We start from the raw sequence: 26141 nt of genomic DNA, 5'->3' as shown, positions 1-26141 counted from the left end.
CCCTTACCCATTTTTTTTCTTTTTTAGATCTCCATTAGTTATTTTGACACGTTAACTCCCTTTTCTTTTCTTTTCTTTTTTTTTTTTTTGTTTTTTTTTTTTTGTTTAGATCTCCATTAGTTATTTATTTAAATAATTGATGATGTGGTGATAAGATTTTAAAGAGTCCATGATAGAGTTAAATTCTAAAAAGCCTTTATCTTTATTCTGAACAATTTTAATAGGATTTTTAGGAAAAACTAGCCTTAGTATTATAATTTTTCACTTATTTTAATTTGAAATTTACACTTTTTTTTCCACAAAAATTGCAGATTTAGAACCACTAATATGGCCAAAAAATAAGGCTAGCTCTAAAAAATGAACACAAAATAGCATTGAAATATGTTTAGTTTTAGTTTTTTTTTTTTTTTTTTTTTTAATAGGAAACTGTGGTGGGATTTTTTTAAAGAAGGTGGGTAGTTTTATTTTTTATTTTTTACCGAACTTAGGATAGGTGTTTTTTTAATAGAAAACCGTATGGTGTTTTTTTTAGAAGGTGGGATGGTTTTCTTAGGAGAAAGTGGGGATTGTGGAGAGTTTTTATTTTTCACTTTTTTTTTTTTTTTGTTAGTAGTCCTATTTTGTAGATTATATATATATATATATATATATATATATTATATTTATAAGTGAATAAATAAAATTTAATTGAACACAAACTCTAACAAATTTATGCTATTATCTTTAATAACATGCATGCTAACTTTGGTTTGTTAATTAAATTTATTTTATTTTTTTATTTAGGTATGTAGCAACCTTGAGTTCTACTTCTTCTTCTTTTATTTTTTTATTTTTTATATTTTATATGTATCACGTTAACTTCCATTTTTTTAAAATGTAATTTTAAAATGTTAACTCCCTTTTCTAGAGTTAAATTCTAAAAAGTCTTTAACTTTAGTCTGAACAATTTTAATAGGATTTTCAAGAAAAACTAGCCTCATCACAAGCGCTCTGCGTGTGCGATGAGACTCTTTTTTTTTTTTTTTTTGGAATAGTATTATAATTTTTCACTTATTTTAATTTGAAATTTACACTTTTTTTCCACAAAAATTGTAGGTTTAGAACCACTAATATGGCCAAAAAATAAGGCTAGCTCTAAAAAATGAACACAAAATAACATTGAAATATGTTTTTTTTTTTTTTTTTTGATGTGATATGCGGCAATTTTTTTTTGTTTTTTTAATAGGAAACCGTGGGTGGGATTTTTTTTAAAAAGGTGGGTAGTTTTTTTTAAATATAGGTTTCTTTTTCTCTAGCAAAAAGGAATTTTTTAGGATTTGAATGTCCAATTTATAAGCAAAAAGTTGTATATGCATATTTCTTTGAGATAGATATAGCCTTGTATTGTCAAATATTATGTCGTTTGTTTGTACGTTAAGAGTAAGTAATCCTTGATGTATATCTAATAATATTTTTTCTTAAACAGATTATCCAGCACCATGATTTTTTTTTTTTTGAAAGAGCACCATGATTTTTATGCTTGAAAGTGTCTTCGTGAATATTTGCTTCTTTTGCATAAATTGCTGAAGGTTAGTACTATTTTTTATCAGCAATGCTCAAGTTCAAATCTAGTTTCCTTTTGGATTAACAGGTAGGATGATTAATATATATTTTTCATTTATAACTCCTAATCAGCATGTTGAGCCCCTGAAAACTTGTGAAGATTGGGCTCTCTCTTTGATCAAATTCCTTGAAGATCACATATCAAAATTAAAATGCTGTAGAGGTAATCATATTGTACATTTTCTGAATATTCAAGCGACTTACTGATCTTTGTTTGCTCATGATTTTTTACTTGAGATGTCAATTTATTTTGATTTAGACAAACTTGGAAGTTGGAACCAAATCTGAAATGTTCATTTAAAAATGGAAGTAATATGTTGATTACTAAAAGAGGAAGACAACTAATTTTTATGCTGTTGTTAAGAACTTGATTTCCAATTTTCATTGGTTGTCTTTGGGTTATACTCTTACTGGCTACATTTTTCAAATGCAGTTAAGTGGAATAGCTTAAATCAATGTGCCTACTGTATGTAGCAGCAACTTTTATCATTGACATTTCCAAGCTAGATGAATTGCTGAATGGTTAGTTGGGAATTTAAAAAGTCCATCAAGGGGACTTAATTAGCAACCACAAATTCTACAATCCCGATTCTATCAAGTAATGTGACATAAACACATATCTGTCTCTATCAGTATGTGGTGTCTCTTTCTCATTCACAGTTTTTGAAGCAAATTCAAGAGGGATTTCAATGTTGAACTTGAGAGCTTGGGGACGAGGATGGAAACAGTGACGTCTTGGGGAACCGAGGTCTTTCCTAATAGGGACTTCAATGTGCAAGGATGAAACAACATCATTTTTGGGGATTGGTATTTTTCTTTGGGTTACTGTTTGAGAAGGTGTTGAACTTCTCCAGAGAGAAGCCCATCCCCATGGAAGCCATCGGAGCAACCAGTGGAGGCTTTTAGGGTGGAACACTGCCAAACCTGTGAAGCTTTGACAGCATATCTCAATCTAGAAAGCTCCCTTATTCTCCTTCCCTTCATGGAGAGGGAGGAAGCTGTGACAATGATATCAGTACAGCACAGTGTACTCTTCTTCAGACTTTCCACCAACACCATGCTGAACTCCCCAGTGGATCTTATAACCTTCCGCCTAACTCTGAACACACAACCTCGCAACCTCTTGGCCCCTCTGCCAACAGAATGGATGACCGGTCATGCCCACATGACCAATCATAACGAAGCTGTAACTAAGTTGACCTTAGGAGGAGGGTAATGTGACATTTTTTAAAACGCAAATGGCAAAATGATAACAGACCTAACATAGGTGGGTAAATTGTTATTACCCTGTTAATCTATCAAAGTCTTCTGTGTTATCTCCTTCAATCTTAAATTTTCGTTTATGTAAATAGGGAAATATGTCTAAATCAAGCAATAAGTTCGTGAAAAAAGGGAAGTTTAAGCTCTAGAGTTGATCTCTCATTATCTTCAATTGCCTCAATTAACCTCTTAAACACCAGATCAAGCAATTAATCACAAGAAGAATAACTTGATTAAGACATTCACCAAAGAAAAAATAGTACCAAAGAAGAAAATTAACATGTGTGGCTCTCCTCTATGAACAAAGTTTCTCTCCAAACTGGTTTGGAGAGAAATTTTTCAAACTTCTCATATATCTCTTTTTTTTAATGTGAATTTTGAAAATCTAACTGTTGAATTTCATATTCCATATGTTCTTAACATGCATATCAAATTTTGTTTAAATTAAATATTATTTATTATTCGATTAATAAACTTATTTTTTATACATAATTTTAGATCATAAAAATTTGAAATTTTAACATTTGTTTGATAAGATAGAAATTGATCTTTGATCTTTTTGAAATTTTACATGCATGAAAAATGTAATAAGAACATGCAATCTAATGGTTAAATGTTCAAAATTCATACTCAATATAGAGATATATGAGGAGTTTGGAGAGAATCTTTGTTCCTCCTCCATTGATAATGCCTACTACAGATCTTCTTCTTAGAGAGGGTAGAGAAGATTCAAAGTTTGAAATCAGATATGGTACACTTGCATTAGATTATCTCATGAAGCTCTTGGTTATTCATCTCTAACACCTTGAACTTCATCCACAAAATCATGTCTCCATACCTCCACAGCTGAGCTTCAACTTGAAGCTCATCCCAAAAAAATCATATCACTGGCTGTCAACTAATTTCTTAAAGATATGGAGTGAGAGAAAATACTTTACTATAGTAAACTTGTAAATTTATACAATTGTACGTGGATTGATATTGGTCATTTTTAGGCAAAGCCATATAACATCCTAGGCGGCAAAAAAAGATTTCTTTTTTTAATTTTTTATTTTGCCTGTTAACTAGCCCTTTCCATCCAACACTACAAAGACTATTTTGAGTTTTGACAGAACTTAAATGATAAACATTACAAATCAAATTGACATAATATAAGTGTTAGAGATCAAAATGATAATTTACCCATTATGATTTTATTTTTTGGATATAATTCGGCGTCATTGAAAATCTTATAATGATGGGACATTATGCACTTTAGATTTGTAAAATTTTTAATCTAAGTGTGAGTTTGGAAAGTATGTTTTGCACGTTTCCCAGTGAGTGCTTTTTTTTAGTGGGTCCATGAGCACTATTCATGAGACCCGCAAGTACGAAAAAATGCAAATCTAACTTTAAAACTGGATCTCACGACACTATTCACACATTTAAAAATTATTTTGCTACAGTGTTTTCATTTTTCTGTAATAAGCGATATCCAAACAAACTCTAAATCATAATTTAAAATACTATTCTTTCTCATCATATTTATAATCATTCATCATGTCCAACACACACAAATCTTTTCTCACCTTTTGTATTTCGCTTTGTGTTCCATAAATCACAACTTGCCATCTGTTTTATTATTTTTCATTTTTAAATTTGTTTATTTTATAAGGAAAGTAAAACAAATACATTGACAAATTGTGAATGATAGAGCATAAAATGAAACACAAAATATCTCCAAAATACAAATCCATGTTACTATCATCATTGCGATCTTGCAAAATTCCAAATATCAGGCTATATTGGTAGTTGTTGCACTCACCAAGATCATGCACAATCTCATATATTTGTACAAACACAGTAAATTTACATGTTTATACTTGGACAATACACACTTAGACAACAATTCAATATGATTTATATGATACACACAAGTACAATAATTCATCCGAAAATTCCATACAAGATGACATATCATCTTATACTAAAAACTACAATCCTAAATCAATGCCCATTTCCTTGAAATTGCAATAAGACGCAAGCAAATACACCATAAACATATAAAAAATATTCAAACTGCCCTTTTCCAGATGGTATCCCTTCTTTTTTTTTTTTTATCTTTTCGCCGCCTTTTTTGCTATTTCATGTCAAGAAAATGTTCACAGCATAAGAAATGATCCCATATCAATCTCAAGTGGTCTTTAAGCATCTCAGAAACCAAACTAATCTCAACCTCCTGTTCCTGAAACTTGAAATAGGAGTTCATAACACATAATGAAGAAATAAAGGAAAGAGAAAAAGATACTCATCACAATTTGGATCTATATGCTGTAGTAACAAAAAACCAGAAGCACAAGCAATATTGAAGTGTATATGATTGCCCAAATTTAACAAAAAAGATGCACAGCATAGGTAGTCTTTACCAGCAAATTAAATCATCACATTAGGTGGTAGTAAAATCATATGTATATTAATCTGTCCAGATTAAACCCCATATTATGACACAATAAGCAATAGTCAATATGTAAATGCCAATAATCCTTTGAAATGATAACATTTTCCAGATATTTTTATTGTTTATATATTTGTATATATATTTTGGAGAAATGAAAACTATTTACAAAGCCATTTAATTCCAATTAATGTCATTGCAAATGCAAGGGTAGATGCTCAAGCAAAATAAAGTCTTCATCAACATTAAATTGGTTAAGGTTTGATGACGGTTTTTATTATTATTATTTTTATTTTCTATAATTATTTTGTAGATAAACTATGTTCGGGTTTATGGTTTTGATATGGGTAAGGAAGAGGGAAAAAAACAGAAATATATGTTGTCTAGTTGCTGTGTCAACAGTATCCATGAATGTAACACGAGACATAGAAGAACAAAAAAAGGAGAGGGGGACGGGGGTTGGGGGAGGTGGCGAATAACAATAAACCAGTGTGCCTTAGTACTTAATAATAATGATGATGATGATGATAATTTTACCAATCAACTCCATGTATTCTTCAAGTGTATTGAGCATAAATATATATAAGGGGCTCTTTCTTGTACCAATAGAATTAGGACTCCTAGTTTGTCTAGTAAACTAAAAATCTAATAAGATGATAACTAATAAAACACTAACTTGGAATCAAAGAAAATAAAACCTAAAATACTTAGGATCTCCTATAAAATGCTAGTAAACTTAACTAAATCACAAAAACATTAAATGTATGAATTTATGGATTAGATAGCAAATGATGTCTGAGTCATATGAAATAGAACACATAATCTAATGATGTTATGGATTGGTCCTTACAGGAAAGAATGTAACAAATATAATTAGACATTTGTTACTCAATTAGATTACATGGACTGAGTTCCTTATTCACTTATAATAAGCATCCAGTTATATACGTTACTTACCTGTAATAATGAGACAATGTTTTTCAACTTCAGAGTTATCTCCCTTGTAGCTTCCCCAGTTGAAGTTCTAAAATTATATCGGTCAGCATGTCTCACTTTCAGCCTCAATGATGAACTTTTATAATCTTTAGCTATTGCATGTGAAACCCCCACCACACAAAATCTACCTCCAGAAGATGTCCTCCCCAAGGGCCATCTCAACCCACCCTTCACATCAGAGTCTAGAATTGCAGAATTAATAAGACTTCTAATGCTTTGCATCTCATCATCCTGGAGAGCACATAAATTAGTTTGGTCACAAATTTAAGTCTTAATACTCTCAGGAGAAAGAAATACCATGCTAAAGCTATCTCATATGATAGTTTTAAGCCTTTTATAGACAGCAAATATAGACAAGAAACTTACCGTGAGAGTTGTTAAGATCCTCTTGGTGGATAGCATCAGCCTTAGGTCTAAGTTTTTATCAAGGCACGATATGTCTACGACCATATGACGCACTTGTTGTAGTTCAATCTACAATAATAGTGTGACATTTGAACATAAGTCTCAAATCAAACATAATAAACAATTGGAAGGAAAGTCACATACCTAGAAAATAGAGAAAAAAAATCCCCTCCCCCCCCTCCCCTCTCTCTCTCTCCAAAATGAATCAAATCCCAAACCTTAAATGGTAAGAAAAATTCAATTTGTCCAAAACAAAAAAGGCAGCAACTAGGAGATACTAAACCTCATCATCTTTTTTACTCTATACTTTTCACGTTAAATTGATGTATTTGTCAAGTAAAATTAATAAACAGGAAGAAAACAAATCATTAACACCCCAGGTAACAAGTTCAAACCTAAGCATGATTTGAATGCAATGTGCATCAATATTAAGCAGAAAACTTGCCTTATAAAGCTGAAGCCTTTTATCTTCTTTTATCACACTGCATTTGCAAGAAATATTTGAATCTGGTAGTGTGGCATCACACAACTATACAAAATGAGAAATTAAATTGAGGAAGTCAGTGGCCAACTAAATCAAAAGGCATAATTGTGAATATAATAAGCAGAGGTATTCAGCAAAAGAAATACCTTTACATGGTATAAATCTTTCTCCTCTTCAAAATTAAATTTAATCTTTTGGGCAACTTCTCCCTTAATGTTTTCCATATATAAATTCGGAATATTCGTGTAAAATGATCTCCTCAATTGACTCAATGTAGTTTCTGTAGCCAAACCTACTCTCGTAGTTTCTTTGCTGATTGAAGGGCTCCTACATGAGAAAGTTGTATCTACTTAACTCTTCCAAGTATATTAAGGGGTTCTCTTATTACAAATCTGATATGTGAAATCTTCAAAGTTACAAAAAATCAATATCAATACATTCAATACTTTAAAGAATTTAGTACATTTAATTAAATGGGATATGAAATGATCAGGATGTTGTTGCCAAAACAAATGAATCGTTTCATCAGTCAATCTAGTGACACTCAGATGGAGGTAATTTGCAGGCTAGCATGCATTTGGGAGACAATAGTGTTAGTTAGCATGTGTTAGAAATGATTTAGTAAAGTAACATCTCAAGTTTTATTGGCTCGAGTTCAATATAAACTAGAGTCTCAAAGACTCGAGTTCCACTTGCTGATCTGGGGGTATTTTTCCACATAGATATCAAGTCATATAGACTCGAGTTTGTAAAAAGTAAACCTGAGTCTATAGGACTCTATTTCTATAGAGGAACAGATCAGATAAGATCCAGAACAGAGGAACAGATCAAAGGAAGAAGAAGAAGAGGAAAGGAAGAACAGAGGACCAGATCGGGTAGGAAGAAGAAGAAGAAAGAGGTCTGTTTGTGGGATGTGGAGGATGGGGAACTCAAGTTTTAAATACTCGATTTCCACATGAATTTTTTTCCACATCAGACTATCATCACATGCAATTCGAGTCTTAGAAACTCGAGTTCAACCTTTGAACTTGAGTTTTAGAGTCTTCGAGATGCTAGTTTGCTACATAGTAAACATGACAACTAATTAAAATATTTCAAAAATAATTTTAAATGCAAAAAAAAAAAAATTCCACTCATATGTGACATTGGATTAATTTGTGCAAGCACATGGATTCTAGTAGAAGGCTGAAACCAAAGGGCTCAAATTGCTACTTTGCCAAACTCTAGGGCATCAAATCTATTAGAGAAGTTGCCAATGAGCTCTGGCTTAGATGCTCTTGCCATAACAATTGCGTGAAGGGACAAGTTCATGGGTTCAAGATCCATTAAGTGCTCATGTTCACTTACCAATAAGAAACCAAAAAACAAATAAAGGAAGTCAATATGCCTATCTATCACTAACTACAAATAAAGGAAGTCAATATGCCTATTTTATCACTCAGATGTGACATTGGATTAATTTGTGCAAGCATATGGATTCTAGTAGAAGGCTGAAACCAAAGGGCTCAAATTGCTACTTAGCCAAAATCTAGGGCATCAAATCTATTAGAGAAGTTACCAATGAGCTTTGGCTTAGATGCTCTTGCAATAAGAATCGGGTGAAGGGACAAGTTCATGGGTTGAAGATCCATTAAGTGCTTATGTTCACTTACCAATAAGAAACCAAAAAACAAATAAAGGAAGTCAATACGCCTATTTATCACTAACTGCTAGCAAATACACCTACTAAATAATGGCATTTACAAATCACTAGCATTGCATTTATCACTATCATTTACAAATCACTGGAGATAAAGCTCTAGGCCATGATGCCTTCACTATGGCATATTTCCAAGATTTTGGGGAATTGTGGAGAAGGAAGGATTTTTTATATTTTTTCCAGGAAGTTCATGCCTCTTCATTGTTTTGAAAAACCTTTCAATGCTAAAACTCAAGCACCAAAGAAAACGGGATTTAGATGTATAAGAGATTCTCCTTGAAATGGTTTGCTTGATCATGCGTATAAACTTTTGGCAAATGTATTTGCCAATACAATAAAAACAGCATTGAGAAACCTCTCAATGCTAAAACTCTAATGCCAAGAATATGAGAGTTAGAAGTATAAGATATTTTCAACCAATTAATTTGATCAGTAGTATTTACAAAATTTTGGCAAAGGTATTAGCCAATAGATTAAAACCATTGTTAGGAAAAATAATGCCCAAGTACCAAATTGCTTTTGTGGAAGGGATATAAAGATTAGACTCAATTCTCATAGCCAACGAATGTCTTGATATTGAGAAAGCCTATCATCATGTGAATTACAATTGTCTTCTATACATACTGGACCATTTTGGTTATCTTGAGAAATGGAAGAAATGAATAGCTATCTGTATCACTACTATTAGATTTTTAGTGCTGCCTACAAGCCTCTTTGACAAATCTAGGGGGTTGAGACAAGGGGTTCTACTTTCTTCATTGTTATTTACCAAATTATAAAGGTTCTTAGTCATATGCTATTGACAACTATGGAGGAATGTTTTCTTTTCTTTACTTTCTCTTTGACTGCTTTTAGAGTGGTGGAAGGCTCTAATGAAACTCTTAACAATTTCATCTCTCTTATTTGTTGAGGAAGGCTCTATCTTGATTTGTAAATATTTCGTCTACAATTTTGTGTTTTAAAGTAGTCTGGGGGTTAAAGCGCAACTGAGTAAGAGTAAGAGTAAGCTTCTTTGAAGATGTGGAGTTGGCTACTTTGTTGTTTAGTAAGGTAGGGAACTCTACTTATGAACTATCATGCTATGCCAATGGTTGTCCTCATAAAGCTACTATAGCATGGAATTATTTTAGAAAGGATGAGAAACAATTGACTTGATAAAAAAATCTGTATTTATCAGCAGGTTGCAATGGCAAGTGCCCTCTGTTTAAGTGATGTGTCAAGGGTTGGAATCAAGGAATTAGCCACACCAAAATTGGAGGTAAGGCTATCTACCAATTACCTCTCAAACCCAGTAAAAGCGGGGTTCTTTTATCAAACGGTGGTTGCTTTACTTAAAAGTACGTTACTCATATGGCTACTGAAATGAACACCCAGGTAATTCTTTATATGGGGTGAGTTCAATTTAAGTTCCATTTGGTAGATAACAACTTGGTGTGCATCCCTACAGAATTATGGTGAATTAGGAGCAAGGAAATTGACCATATTTAACCAAGCTCTGTTGGGGTAAGTGCTATGACTGCTTCATAAGAAGCATGACCATTTTTGGAGACTTTTATGGGTGCAAATTATGGGATGTGTAGGGTGACTAGGTGCAAACTTTAGGGCTGCGTAGGGTGACTGGATCTTTGGATTCATGTGTCGTCTTTAGAAAGCTTTGAGGATCATATTTTGGCATGATGGGTGTAGGAGAAATTTCTGCTTATATATCCTTTATAGTAATGGATGGTTCGAGGATCAGCTTTTGGCATGATGTGGGTGTCGTGAACAGGCCTCAAAAGAATTGCTTTCAAATTGTATTTGGTTGCATAGAACAAAGATATATTTTATTTTGTTCTCTCTTTGTTGAGGTCAACAGAGAAAAATAGGCTGCCTTATTAATGGAATCTAAGTTTCATTTAAGATTTTCATGATTGGAATCCTTAAGCCTATGCAATGTTAGAATTAGTACTGAACACCGATCATAACCCCATTGTAATTCAAACATGGAGGGCATTTTAAATGATATGGTAAGACTAGAAATCTCTTGTCTATTTAGGCTAAAAAGGTAAAACCAGAAATCTTAGGTCTACTTGATTTAGAAAAGCCTTAACCTGATGTTCTGAACCACTAGGATCAGATATGAGAAACCAAGGATAATGTATGTTTGTAAAAAGCACACCAGGGGAAAGAAGCAACCACTAGACAGAGAACCAGATAGAAAGAGTAGACTATAATTGATAAATAATGGTGGAGGGCAAATATTTGCAAAAGCAAGTTTGCTGCACAATTGCAATAGAAACAAATTGCCCGTGTTTTATTGACAACTTCCCTGCGTGACCTTGTGTCTTTGCAGTAATAACTTTATATGACAAGATTCAGTAATGTTGAGACAAATATCTAGTAATAAATGAGATGCTAATTGAGCTAGAGATTAGTAGCAACACCAGCAATAGACTTCATATCATATTGTTACTCTCTATGACTGAGTGTATCATTAAAGTTTTGGATTAATGAAGTTTAAGTTATTTTCTTGGTCGGAAGAAAAGGATGAATTGACAGTTGACAACCTTGCTTAGGTTTGAGTTAGTAAAGTACATAACAAATAAGTGTCATCCTAATACTCATGCTTTTGGATTTATCTCACTCACTTCTTCGTGCCAACCTCATAATTTTACATTTTTTCATTATACTGAATTAGATTTTCATAGGGTGTCCCAAAAAAAAAAAAAAAAAAAAAAAAAAAAACTATTAACCGAAAACAATGACTCATAAGTAGTAGAATAGAAGCATGACTTACTCATGAAAAAAATTTCCCAAATCTAGCAACCAACTTTGGCTTGACATCTTCCAAGTTCAACTTTTCATTCCTGATATTCTCGAAAGAAGAAAGCAAGTTTGACACAACATTTTCTGCTATATACACCCATGGACTCCTCATTTGCTCAACTAGCCAAAACCAGCAAACCCATTATTAATAATTAGTTACAAACAAAAAAATCTGAGCAGAAAAACAGTAACATTTACTGATTGATTGTTGTTGCTATTGAACAAAACTAGGTGGATTTGTTGTTCTCTCAAAAGCCTGCAAGGGAACTGAGTCAACATGTACAGAAGATGGAAACTGGTGATTGTGATCCAAACCAACAGGAACCATGTGGAAATAGCCTGCTCTGCATAATTATAAACGATCTTTCCACTTCTTTGTGAAAGGGTTTGGGTGGCGACCTCCTCAAATAAGATTTCTCCGAATTGAGAACAAGAGATTGTGGATTGGTGAGGGCCTATCACTACTACCAGCTTCGTATGAGTGACGCTTGTGTGGAGGAATGTAAGCCATCAATACCTATGAACTTCTACTACAAACAAATGATCACTACAATATTTTTTGATGAACACTACAATATTAGTACAATACTTGCTTCTCTTATATATGATGAAGACCGATATAAGCCATGGAGATAAACTTGTTTGTTAAGTTCCAACTTTTTGTTTTCTAACCTTTTATCACCAAAAAAAAAAATTATGATCATTTTTTTTATAAACTTGTTTCTTAAGTTACTTTTTGTTTTATAGTCTCGAATTTAGCCATTCAAAGATTGGCATGCAGTTTAAAGTATAAAGTACAAACTTCATAGGATTCTCAAAAAAAAAAAAAAAAAAAAAAAGTACAGACTTCATAGGATTCTCAAAAAAGAAAAAGAAAAGAAAAAATGTACAAACTTCACAGAGATGAAAAAGTACATAAACTTCTCCATTAACCAAGTGAGTGTATAAAATAACCAAGTTTATTTTTGCATCTTGAGCTAGGTAAAAGGTAATCAACAAGTCTATCTTTAGATGTCACTGTAGCAACGTGTATTGTTATCTACCATGTTGGATTAGCAAATATAAAGGCAGTTTTGGTGTTTTTTGCTACAAGGTAAATTTTACTTTACCCATTGTAAATTTTCCACAATACTATGTTGTTGTTTTCTTCCATTTAAAATTATTCTGATTCCCTCTAATTTTCATTGAGCATAGAAACTCCACAAACTGAAACACAGATACACATGACCGAACTCCTGTCCCCACTCTTGACTTTTCAGTCCCATACGATGGGCCCATACACGCATATTGTTCATCTATTACAGATGGGTATAACCAAAAAATAAATTCGGTGGATCAAGGTCCCACCAATATTCCCTCCTTCCCTCTTTCTATAAAAAAAAAAAAAAAAAAAAAAAACCCGTCTTGGAGCTGGGAAGAATTTCTCTAAGCTCTATGCTCCCTCTTCGTCAATTGCAAGAAGCTCAGAAGAAGAATCCTATACTGGTTCTTCTTTCTTTTCCTTTCCTCCAAATTCTAACAAACCAAACAGATTGCAAAATTCTAAATCAAATGTGTAATTTTCAATTCCAACACAAACCCACTGCTGCGAGCTTCTTCTTCTTCTACTGCGAGCTTCTTCTTCTTCTTTGCTGTGGATTCTTCTTCTCTCTCTTTTGTGTGTGTGTGTGTGTAATTTATCTCTCTCGTCTTGTCTTTTAGGTGAAAGAAGAAAAACTGTCTTTTAGGCGAAGAAGAGACAAAAAGTAAAAATAAAAAAACTTTGTGAGAGAGGAAAAGGTGAATTGCACCTGGTGCCATACCTTGTATTGCACCGGATCCTAATCCTTTGATGGGAATGGGAAAGAAACTAGGGATGGCAATTTAGATCCGACCCGCGGATATCCGGCCCGGTCCGACTCTAATGGGTCGGATTTTACCCGGCCCGATAAAGAATAGGGTCGGGTATGGGTTTTAAAAAAAAAAACCCCGAAGCGGGTCCGGGTTTTATTAATAAAACCCGGACTCGACCCGAAACCCGACCCGGATATGACCCGGTTACCCAAAAATTACTAAAATGCCCCTGCTATATATATATATATATATGGTTGTAACACTTAATTATATTTTTATACTTTTTAATTAGTGTGCTTTCTTTTTTAAGAAAAAAAGTGTTATTGATACAATATATTCATAACAATTTCATAATAAAATTTAGATAATAAGTTATTTGTAGTTCTCATTAAGATTAATTATGACTTTTGAATAGAGTTGTGGTGTGCTTTTGTGTTAGAACTCATTTCTCTCTTCTTTGTGTGTGTTTGTTTATCAAAAATAAGTTCTCATCTAGACTTACTAGTGAGATTGTTATTATTTTTATTTACTATTAACTACTTATCATATAGATTTTATTATAAAATTTTTGTGAAAATGTTGTGTTCATAACCTACATTATGTTATTGTAATGTTTATATTATTTTATTATGATATTTATATTATTTTATTGTATTGAAACTTAAAATAAATCTACTTGTACTAAATTTTTGTAAAGTAAATAGGTAAAATAGATAAAATAATTTTTGTGTTGTCTAATAAAAGAATAGCTAATATATATATATATATATATATGTGAAAAAAAATACAAAACAAAACAAATCAGACCCACACAGAGGGAGTCCAGTCCACTTGTTGGGTCAAACGTTTCAACTTTGCTTAAAGGAAAAAAGTTTCTCTAATTGGAGGAACTTCCTCCAAACTATGACGTGTCAGCACCAAAAATTAACACCTGTCCAACCCAACTAAAACTGAAATTCAACGACTAACTCCTGTTAACTCATAAGTTAAGCCCACTTTTACATATATTTTTTTTATTAAAAAAAATTTCTCACCTTCATCACCTCAACCTAAACACTCTCTCCTTTCTCTCTCCTTCAACGCAAATCCCTTTCATCATCCACAGTCAACGCCATAGACTCCTCTTTCCTTTTTTGCTCCATTTGACCAAAACCAGCAGGAGTTCCCAACCGCAATAACTCCTCGGCATCAACTGGTTTCGCAACGAATCCGACACTATCCCAATCCCAAACCTTAGGATTCCAGCTATCCCTAGTGTTTTGAAGCCCAGTTGGTGGTTGTGTGAATCGTTGTTGTGCTTGATAATTAGGCAGATCACGCTTCTTCGCCAAGAATACCGAGTCGCCAATGTCTGGTGGTGGTGTATGAAAAGGGCGGATCAACCTGTGCACCTGCCTCCTCCATATCTCTCTCTCTCTCTCTAAACTCTAAACGCAACCCTCCACATAAAGCAACCGATGCGATCGCCTAAGGCCCCAATTAAAAAAAAGGCCCAAATTTTAATTAATAGGAGTTTTTTTAAAATATTATAATAGTATTAATTAAGTCCAAATATTAGTCAATGAATAAAATAATATTTTTTTATCAAATGAAAAAAGAAAAAAAAGTTACGTTCACAACATTTTCAGAACACGTTCAAAATAAATCTTAAGAGATAGGCTGTTACACGGTATTATTGATGATAAAAAATTAATTTCAATGGTAAGTTCAAATTAGAACCAATAACAAATTAACACCTAAGATTTGTTATGAAAATATTATGAATATGGCTTCTAAAAAAAAAAAAGAGCAATACAAAAAAGAAAATCACAACATTTTTCACAAGTTGAGTTGACAAACTTTTACTAGTTTTTATCTAAGTCTACCACTAACATCACTTTTTTACTTACCATTATCAAATTATTAATCTGCCACGTCAATAGATGTGAAAAGTTTTGTCAAATTTTTTGTTTATAAACTTTCAAAAAAAAATCTACATGATTCATGTTAATTAATAGTAATTTTGCATCTAAAATAAGATAATTGAATTTATTTATTTTTTTAAAATCATATTTAAATATATAAAATGCCTCAATTTTAATTTTTGCCTTAGGCCTCCAAATAAATTAAGCCGCCCCTCCACAGAGCTACCTATATGTTACAAAAGAAAAGAAAATTAAAATTAAAATTAGAAAGTCAAGAAATTTATCCATACATGTGTTCTTGCTAAAACAAATTCAACCTCAAACAAAAAAAAAAAAAAACTGAAAAATAATTATGACAAACACAAACGGAGATAACAAAGACCAGAGCCTTAAGAGTTAAGAATACAAAAATAAGAAAACACAATGTAGGACATAATTTCACGGCTATTAACACGGTCACACAAAGATTCTAAGTCCTACCTACAGTACAGTATTATATACATGTAACGAGAATAAATAGCTAAATAATCGAAATTCACAACTGCTTTCCTTCACAGAATTGTAAGCTTCAGCCACACGTCCTTAGCGAGAAAAAAAAAGAAATCTTGAAATTCATCATCATAACCAAAAAAAAAAAAAAATATATATATATATATATGTAAAAATGGTCTAACTTTTGAGTTAACGGAAGTTAGTAGTTGAATTTCAGCTTTAATTGGGTTGGACAAGTGTTAATTTTTGGTGCTAACACGTCATAGTTTGAAGGAAGTTCCTCCAATTAAGATCGTGGAGAAACTTTTTCCTTGCTTAAATAATAGTAATAATATCTTTCTACCACTCCACTCCTACAATTATATCAACATTTCTCTCCAATTCTATCACACCAAGCATAGTTTTCCTCTTCAATCGACTGTTTCTCTCTCTCTTCTTCTCATCGACCTTGACAACGTGATCCATCTGCAGCATATCCTCGAGGTCCTCTCTCTTCTCTTATTCATTACTCTCTGTGAATTCTCTGTTTTTTTTTAAAAAAAAAAAATTTATATTTTATTTTAATACTCTCCACAATTTATATTTGTTTTTTGTTCAATTTCTGTTTGAATAATGGGAAACAGTGAAAAAGGGGAGAAACGTTAAATTTATATCTGGGCTTTTATTGTTTTCCTGTTCTATATCTAAATTTCTCCTCTTGTAGCTAGAAGTTGTGATTGTCAAATAGAATTGTACGGGTGCTGGCAACCCAAACTTTTGTAGAAATTTCACTGATGTGGTCTGCTCCCACTGTCCCTCCATTGCCATTATTTTGGAGACCCGCATTTCTGGCCAAAGGGCAGACTCTATTAGATCTTCTCTTGGCTTTGACAATGTTTGTCGCTCAAATGCTGGCTCTAGAGGCTCATCTGGACTTTGTGGAATGCTAGCGACATCACCCTTGACATTCTCTTTGTAAATGACCAATCAATCCACGTCTTTGTGCATGTGAATGCCTCCAATCCTTCTTCTAATTGGTTATTTACTGCCATTTATCCATCTTGAACAGTCGGATATCCTTATTAATTTTTTATTTTGGTTGTTAACTAGCACTTTTCAGCCAACACTACAAAGACTGTTTTGACATATAACTAAACTGATAAACGTTACAAATCAAATTGACATAGTATAAATGTTAGGGACCAAATGGTAATTTACTTGTTACGATTTTATTTTTTGAATATAATTTGGCGTCATTGAAGATCTTATAATGATAGGACACTATGCACTTTAGATTTGTAAAATTTTTAATTTAAATCATAAAATTGATCAATTTCAAATGCTTTTTTTACTTATGTAATAGCACACTATATAATTTAAAATACTATTCTTCCTCATCACATTCATAATCATTCATCATGTCCTACTAATACAAATCTTATCTCACCTTTTGTATTTCTCTTTGTGTTCCACAAATCACAACTTGCCATATGTTTTATTATATTTCATTTTTATATTTGTTTATTTTATAAGGAAAGTAAAACAAATACATTGGCAAGTTGTGAATGGGGGAGCATAAAATGAAACACAAAATATCTCCAAAATACAAATTCATGTTACTATCATCATTGTGATCTTGCAAAATTCCAACTAACAAGCTATATTGGTAGTTGTTGCACTCACCAAGATCACGCACAATCTCATATATTTGAATTTGTACAAACACAGTAAATTTACATGTTTATACATTGGACGATATACACTTAGACAACAATTCAATATGATTCATATGATACACACACGTACAATAACTCATCCGAAAATTCCATACAAGATGACGTATCATCTTATAATAAAAACTACAATCCTGAATCAATGCCCATTTCCTTGAAATTGCAATAAGATGTAAGCAAATACACCATAAACATATAAAAAATATTCAAACTGCCCTTTTCCAGATGGTATCCCTTCTTTTTTTATCTTTTCACCGCCTTTTTTGCTATTTCGTGTCAAAAAAATGTTCACAGCATAAGAAATGATCCCATATCAATCTCAAGTGGTCTTTAAGCATCTCAGAAACCAAACTAACCTCAACCTCCTGTTCCTGCAACTTGAAACAGTTCATAACACATAATGAGGAAACAAAGGAAAGAGAAAAAGATACTCATCACAATTTGGATCCATATGTTGTAGTAAGCAACAAAAAATCAGAAGCATAAGCAATATTGAAGTGTAGATGATTGCCTAAATTTGACAAAAAAGATGCACAGCATAGGCAGTCTTTACTAGCAAATTAAATCATCACATTAGGCAGTAGTCTAGCAAATTAAATCATCACATTAGGCAGTAGTAAAATCATATGTATATTAATCTGTCTAGATTAAACCCCATATTATGATAAAGCAATAGTCAATATGTAAATGCCAATGATCCTTTGATGTACAGAAAATGATAACATTTTCCAACTATTTTTATTGTTTATATATTTGTATATATATTTTGGAGAAATGAAAACTATTTACAAAGCCATTTATTTCCAATTAATGTCATTGCAAATGCAAGGGTAGATGCTCAAGCGAAATAAAGTCTTCATCATTTGAGTCTAAACCAAAGACCCCATTTTTTTTTAGCCAAAAAAAAAAAAAGTCTTCATCAACGTTAAATTGGTTAGGGTTTGATGAGGTTTTTTATTATTTTATTTTTTTTTTTATTTTTTTATATTATTTTGTAGATAAACTATATTGGGGTTTATCCTTTCCTACTAGTCATCATGTATCTCATTGTGTGTTTGATCTTGTACATTGTGATCTCTGGGGCCCCTTTTCAGTTCCCACTATTGAGGGTTACAAGTTCTTTCTTACCATTGTGGATGACTATTCTAGGTGCACTTGGGTTTATTTGCTTAAATCTAAGTCAGAAACACTAGCTCTTATTCAAGAGTTTTCTATCATGGTTGAGACTCAATTTAATGTCAAAATTAAGTGTATTAGGAGTGACAATGACACAGAATTTATCATGAAGGATTTTTTCAAATCAAAAGGCATCTTGCATCAATTATCTTGTGTTGACACTCCTCAACAAAATGCAATTGTTGAGAGAAAGCATCAACACATTTTAAATGTTGCAAGAGCACTAAGGTTCCAGTCTTCTTTACCTTTAAAATTGTGGGGTGACTGCATTCTCACTGCAGTATATCTTATAAATAGATTACCCTCCAAGCATTTAAACAACAAAACTCCTTATGAGATACTTTTTAAACAACCTCCTTCATATGGCCATATTCGAATTTTTGGCTGTTTGTGCTTTATTTCTACTCTTAGTCTCAACAGACATAAATTTGCACCAAGAGCTCGAAAATGTGTTTTCCTAGGCTATCCACATGGTATTAAAGGATACAAAGTTCTAGATTTGGAGTCAAATTCTATTCATGTCTCTAGAGACGTAGTTTTCCATGAAACTATTTTTCCTTTTGCCTCTACCTCATCTCCTTCACACTTTTCCTCTGATTCTTCCATTGNCTCCCCCCCCCCTCTCTCTCTCCATAATGAATCAAATCCCAAACCTTAAATAGTAAGAAAAATTCCATTTGTCCAAAACAAAAAAGGCAGCAACTAGGAGATACTGAACCTCATCATCTTTTTACTCTATACTTTTCACGTTAAATTGATGTATTTGTCAAGTGAAATTAATAAAACAGGAAGAAAACAAATCATCAGCACCCCAGGTAACAAGTTCAGACCTAAGCATGATTTGAATGCAATGTGCATCAATATTAAGCAGAAAACTTGCCTTATAAAGCTGAAGCCTTTTATCTTCTTTTATCACACTGCATTTGCAAGAAATATTTGAATCTGGTAGTGTGGCATCACACAACTATACAAAATGAGAAAGTAAATTGAGGAAGTCAGTGGCCAACTAAATCAAAAGGCATAATTGTGAATATAATAAGCAGAGGTATTCAGCAAAAGAAATACCTTTACATGGTATAAATCTTTCTCCTTTTCAAAATCAAATTTAATCTTTTGGGCAACTTCTCCCTTAATGTTTTCCATATATGAATTCGGAATATTCGTGTAAAATGATCTCCTCAATTGATTCAATGTAGTTTCTGCAGCTAAACTGACTTTCGTAGTTTCTTCGCTGATTGAAGGGCTCCTACATGAGAAAGTTGTATTCTACTTAACTCTTCCAAGTATATTAAGGGGTTCTCTTATTACAAATCTGATATGTGAAATCTTCGAAGTTACAAAAAATCAATACCAATACATTCATTACTTTAAAGAATTTAGTACATTTTATTAAATGGGATATGAAATGATCAAGATGTTGTTGCCAAAACAAATGAATCAATTCATCAGTCAATCTAGTGACACTTAGATGGAGGTAATTTGCAGGCTAGCATGAATTTGGGAGACAATAGTGTTAATTAGCATGCATTAGAAACGATTCAGTAAAGTAGCATCTCGAGTTTTATTGGCTCGAGTTCAATATAAACTCAAGTCTCAAAGACTCGAGTTCCACTTGCTGATCTGGGGGTTTTTTGCCACATAGATCTCGAGTCTTATATACTCAAGTTTGTAAAAAGTAAACCCGAGTCAATAGGACTCAATTTCTTAGAGGAAGAAATCAAATCCAGAACAGAGGAACGGTGGACTAGATCAGATCTAGAACAGAGGAACAGATTAGAAGGAAGAAGAAAAAGAAGAAGAGGTGAGGAAGAAGAACAAAACACCAGATCAGGTAGGAAGAAGAAGAATCAGATCTGGAAAGAAGAAGAAAGAGGTTTATTTGTGGGATGTGGCGGATGGGGAACTCGAGTTTTAAATAATCGATTTCCACATGAATTTTTTTCCACATCAGTATGTCATCACATGCAATTTGAGTCTTAGAAACTCGAGTTCAACCTTTGAACTTGAGTTTTAGAGTCTTCGAGATGCTAGTTTGCTACATAGTAAACATGACAACTAATTAAAATATTTCAAAAATAATTTTAAATGCAAAAAAAAAAAAAAAAATTCCACTCATATGTGACATTGGATTAATTTGTGCAAGCACATGGATTCTAGTAGAAGGCTGAAACCAAAGGGCTCAAATTGCTACTTTGCCAAACTCTAGGGCATCAAATCTATTAGAGAAGTTGCCAATGAGCTCTGGCTTAAATGCTCTTGCCATAAGAATCGGGAGAAGGGACAAGCTCATGGGTTCAAGATCCATTAAGTGCTCATGTTCACTTACCAATGAGAAACCAAAAAAATAAAAATAAAGGAAGTCAATACGCCTATTTATCACTAACTACAAACAAAGGAAGTCAATATGCCTATTTATCACTCAGATGTGACATTGGATTAATTTGTGCAAGCACATGGATTCTAGTAGAAGGCTGAAACCAAAGGGCTCAAATTACTACTTAGCCAAAATCTAGGGCATCCAATCTATTAGAGAAGTTGCCAATGAGCTCTAGCTTAGATGCTCTTGCGATAAGAATCAGGTGAAGGGACAAATTCATGGGTTGAAGATCCATTAAGTGCTTATGTTCACTTACCAATATGAAACCAAAAAACAAATAAAGGAAGTCAATACGCCTATTTATCACTAACTGCTAGCAAATACACCTACTAAATAATGGCATTTACAAATCACTAGCATTGTAATTATCACTATTATTTACAAATCACTAGAGATAAAACTCTAGGCCAGGATGCCTTCACTATGGCATATTTCCAAGATTTTGGGGAATTGTGGAGAAGGAAGGATTTTTTAGATTTTTTCCAGGAAGTTCATGCCTCTTTACTATTTTAAAAACCTTTCAATGCTAAAACTCAAGCACCAAAGAAAACGGGATTTAGATGTGTAGGAGATTCTCATTGGAATGGTTTGCTCGATCATGCATATAAACTTTTGGCAAATGTATTTGCCAATACAGTAAAAACAGCATTGGGAAACCTCTCAATGCTAAAACTCTAATGCCGAAGAAAATGGGAGTTAGAAGTATAAGATTTTTACAACCAATTAATTTGATCAGTAGTATTTACAAAATTTTGGCAAAGGTATTAGCCAATAGATTAAAACCATTGTTAGGAAAAATAATGCCCAAGTACCAAATTGCTTTTGTGGAAGGGAGATAAAGATTAGACTCAATTCTCATAGCCAATGAATGTCTTGATATTGAGAAAGCTGACGATCATGTGAATTAGAATTGTCTTCTATACATACTGGACCATTTTGGTTATCTTGAGAAATGGAAGAAATGAATAGCTATCTGTATCACCGCTATTAGATTTTTAGTGCTGCCTACAAGCCTCTTTGACAAATCTAGGGGGTTGAGACAAGGGGTTCCACTTTCTTCATTGTTATTTACCAAATTATAAAGGTTCTTAGTCACATGCTATTGACAACTATGGAGGAATGTTTTCTTTTCTTTACTTTCTCTCTAACTGCTTTTAGAGTGGTGGAAGGCTCTAATGAAACTCTTAACAATTTCATCTCTCTTATTTATTGAGGAAGGCTCTATCTTGATTTGTAAATATTTCGTCTACAATTTTGTGTTTTAAAGTAGTCTGGGGTTAAAGTGCAACTTGAGTAAGAGTAAGCTAGCCCCAGTGGGTGTCTTTGAAGATGTGGAGTTGGCTACATTGTTGTTTAGTAAGGTAGGGAACTCTACCTATGAACTATCATGCTTTGCCAATGGGTTGTCCTCATAAAGCTACTATAGCATGGAATTGTTTTAGAAAGGATGAGAAACAATTGACTTGATCAAAAAATCTGTATTTATCAGTGGGTTGCAATGGCAAGTGCCCTCTGTTTAAGTGATGTGTCAAGGTTTGGAATCAGGGAATTAGCCTCACCAAAATTAGAGGTAAGGCTATCTACCAATTACCTCTCAAACCCAGTAAAAGCGGGGTTCTTTTATTAAAGGGTGGTTGTTTTACTTAAAGTACGTTACTCATTGGCTACTAAAATTAACACCCAGGTAATTCTTTATATGGGGTGAGTTCAATTTAAGTTCCATTTGGTAGATTGCAACTTGGTGTGCATCCCTACAGAATTATGGTAGATTAGGAGCAAGGAAATTGACCATATTTAACCAAGCTCTGTTGGGGTAAGTGCTATGACTGCTTCGTAAGAAGCATGACCATTTTTGGAGACTTCTATGGGTGCAAATTATGGGATGCGTAGGGTGACTAGGAGCAAACTTTAGGGCTGCGTAGGGTGACTGGATTTCTGGATTCATGTGTCATCTTTAGAAAGCTTTGAGGATCATATTTTGGCATGATGGGTGTAGGAGAAATTTCTGCTTATAAATCCTTTATAGTAAGGGATGGTTCGAGGATCAGATTTTGGCATGATGTGGGTGTGGTGAACAGGCCTCAAAAGAATTGTTTTCAAATTGTATTTGATTGCATAGAACAAAGATGTATCTGTTCTCTCTTTGTTGAGGTCAAGAGAGAAAAATAGGCTGGCTTCATTAATGGAATCTAAGTTTCATTTAAGATTTTCATGATTGGAATCCTTAAGCCTATGCAACGTTAGAATTAGTACTGAACACCAATCATAACCCCATTGTAATTAAAACATGAGGGCATTTTAAATGACATGGTAAGACTAGAAATCTCATGTCTATTTAGGCTAAAAAGGTAAAACCAGAAATCTTAGGTCTACTTAATTTAGAAAAGCCTTAACCTGAAGTTCTGAACCACTAGGATCAGATATGAGAAACCCAGGATAAAATATGTTTGTAAAAAGCACACCAGGGAAAAGAAGCAACCACTAGACAGAGAACCAGATAGAAAGAGTAGACTATAATTGATAAATAATGGTGAAGGGCACGTATTTGCAAAAGCAAGTTTGCTGCAGAATTACATTAGAAACAAATTGCCCGTGTTTTATTGACAACTTCCCTATGTGACCTTGTGCTTTTGCAGTAATAACTTTATATGACAAGATTCAGTAATGTTGAGACAAATATCTAGTAATAAATGACACCAGACAGACCTTTCTTTTTTATTTATTCGAAAGTTACATAGGCATCCAGTATGTCTTAAACCCATGCCCTCACCCTTTACCTAGAACTAGTAAGGGGAGGAGATGCTAATTTAGCTAGAGCTTAGTAGTAACACCAGCAATAGACTTCATATCATATTGTTACTCTATATGACTGAGTGTATCATTAAAGTTTTGGATTAATGAAGTTTAAGTTATTTTCTTGGTCAGAAGAAAAGGATGAATTGACTGTTGACAACCTTGCTTAGGTTTGAGTTAGTAAAGTACCTAACAAATAAGTGTCATCCTAATACTCATGCTTTTGGATTTATCTCACTCACTTCTTCGTGCCAACCTCATAATTTCACATTTTTTCATTATACTGAATTAGATTTTCGTAGGGTGTCCCCCAAACAAACAAACAAACAAACAAACTATTAACCAAAAACAATGACTCATAGAGTAGTAGAATAGAAGCATGACTTACTCATGAAAAAGAATTTTCCCAAATCTAGCAACCAACTTTGGCTTGACATCTTCCAAGTCCAATTTTTCATTCCTGACATTCTCGAAAGAAGAAAGCAAGTTTGACACAACATTTTCTGCTATATACACCCATGGACTCCTCATTTGTTCAACTAGCCAAAACCAGCAAACCCATTATTAATAATTAGTTACAAACAATATATCTGAGCCAAAAAACAGTAACATTTACCTGGATGATTGTTGTTGTTGTTGTTGGACAAAACTAGTGGATTTGTTCCTGTTGTTCTCTCCAAAAGCTGCAAGGGAACCGGGACAACATGTACAGAAGTTGGAAACTGGTGATTGTGATCTAAACCAACAGGAAACCAAGTGTAAATAGCCTGCTCTGCATAATTACAAACGATCTTTCCACTTCTTTGTGAAAAGGGTTTGGGTGGCAACCTCAAATTAAGATTTCTCCTGAATTGTGGAACAAGAGATTGTGGGATTGGTGAGGATCTATTATGCCTATCACTACTACCAGCTTCGTATGAGTGACGCTTGTGTGGAGGAATGTAAGCCATCAATACCTATGAACTTCTACTACTGCTACTACAAACAAATGATCACTTCAATATTAGTACAATACATGCTTCTCTTATATATGATGAAGACCGATATAAGCCATGGAGATAAACTTGTTTGTTAAGTTCCAACTTTTTCTTTTCTAACCTTTTATCCCAAAAAAAAAGAGACTTAAGAGGTCATTCACAGAGGAGAGAGCGAGTGTATAAAATAACCAAGTTTATTTTTGCATCTTGAGCTTGGTAATCAACAAGTCTATCTTTAGATGTCACTGTAGCAGCGTGTTTTGTTATCTACCATGTTGGATTAGCAAATATAGAGGCGGTTTTGGTGTTTTTTGCTACAAGGTACCCATTGTAAATTTTCCACAATACTATGTTATTGTTTTCATCTATGGCTATAATTTTCATTGCGCATAGGAACTCCACAAACTGAAACACACACACACACACACACAGCGAACTCCCGTCCCCACTCTTGTCTTTCCAATCCCATACTGTGGGCCCATACACGCATATTGTTCATCTGTTGCAGATTGGTATAACCAAAAAAGACATTTCGATGGATCAAGGTCCCACCAATATTCCCTCCTTTTCTCTTTCCAAAAAAAAATCACTCTAAAACCAGATCTCTGTTAAAAAAAAAAAAAACCGTCATGGAGCTGGGGAAGAATTTCTCTACACTCTATGCTCCCACTTCGTCAATTGCAAGAAGCCCAAAAGAAGAATCCCATACTGGTTCTTCTTTCTTTTCCTTTCCTCCAAATTCTAACCAACCAAACAGACTGCAAAATTCTAAATCAAATGTGCAATTTTCAATTCCAACATAAACCCACTGCTGCGACCTTCTTCTTCTTCTTCTCTCATTTTGTGTGTGTGTGTGTGTGTGTAATATCTCTCTCTCGACTTGTCTTTTGGGTTAAAGAAGAAAAACTGTCTTTTAGGTGAAGAAGAGACAAGATGGTGAGTGGAGGAAAAGAAAAGGTATTTGATGGGAATGGGGAAGAAACGGGTGGATGAGATAAAAAGTGAAGAAAAAAAAGGCGAAACTATACTACTGGTTCTTGAAGTTTGTCATGTGTATGCAATTGGTTCTTTAAAATTGAGTTGTATTAATAATTTTACTAACTGCTGTTAACGATGTTACTTATGTAGCTAATGGAATAATAACTTCGCATTTTTTTAACGAGGTGGCATTTTTTTAACATGTGGCATGTTT

At 33.3% G+C, this 26141-nt stretch overlaps 1 protein-coding gene and 1 long non-coding RNA gene across 5 annotated transcripts; one reads left to right on the top strand and one right to left on the bottom strand.

The window, feature by feature from the left end:
* The first annotated feature begins 1195 nt into the window (after positions 1-1195).
* On the top strand, positions 1196-2969 carry LOC136067767 (uncharacterized). Its single transcript, XR_010629183.1, has 3 exons — positions 1196-1568; positions 1675-1765; positions 2036-2969. It is a non-coding gene; the product is annotated as an uncharacterized LOC136067767 (long non-coding RNA).
* A 1607-nt stretch (positions 2970-4576) lies between these two features.
* On the bottom strand, positions 4577-25903 carry LOC112035781 (uncharacterized). 4 transcript variants are annotated; one of them, XM_065773989.1, is made up of 7 exons: positions 24589-25898; positions 24361-24511; positions 7328-7508; positions 7143-7226; positions 6659-6766; positions 6254-6523; positions 4577-5092 (listed from the first exon to the last, which is right to left on the bottom strand). In XM_065773989.1, the coding sequence occupies exons 1-7, from the start codon at positions 24920-24922 to the stop codon at positions 4982-4984; spliced, it is 1239 nt and encodes a 412-aa protein (XP_065630061.1). In that variant the 5' UTR covers positions 24923-25898; the 3' UTR covers positions 4577-4981. The 4 variants fall into 4 exon arrangements, with proteins under 4 accessions (XP_065630061.1, XP_065630063.1, XP_065630062.1 ...); XM_065773991.1 differs by having other exon boundaries at positions 4577-5080; XM_065773990.1 differs by having other exon boundaries at positions 4577-5086; positions 24589-25892.
* Positions 25904-26141: the final 238 nt, after the last annotated feature.

Source organism: Quercus suber, unplaced genomic scaffold, assembly GCF_002906115.3.
Source record: "Quercus suber isolate HL8 unplaced genomic scaffold, Cork oak 2.0 scaffold_84, whole genome shotgun sequence".
Classification (NCBI taxonomy): Eukaryota; Viridiplantae; Streptophyta; class Magnoliopsida; order Fagales; family Fagaceae; genus Quercus; species Quercus suber.
This window is presented reverse-complemented; position numbering and strand designations above follow the sequence as displayed.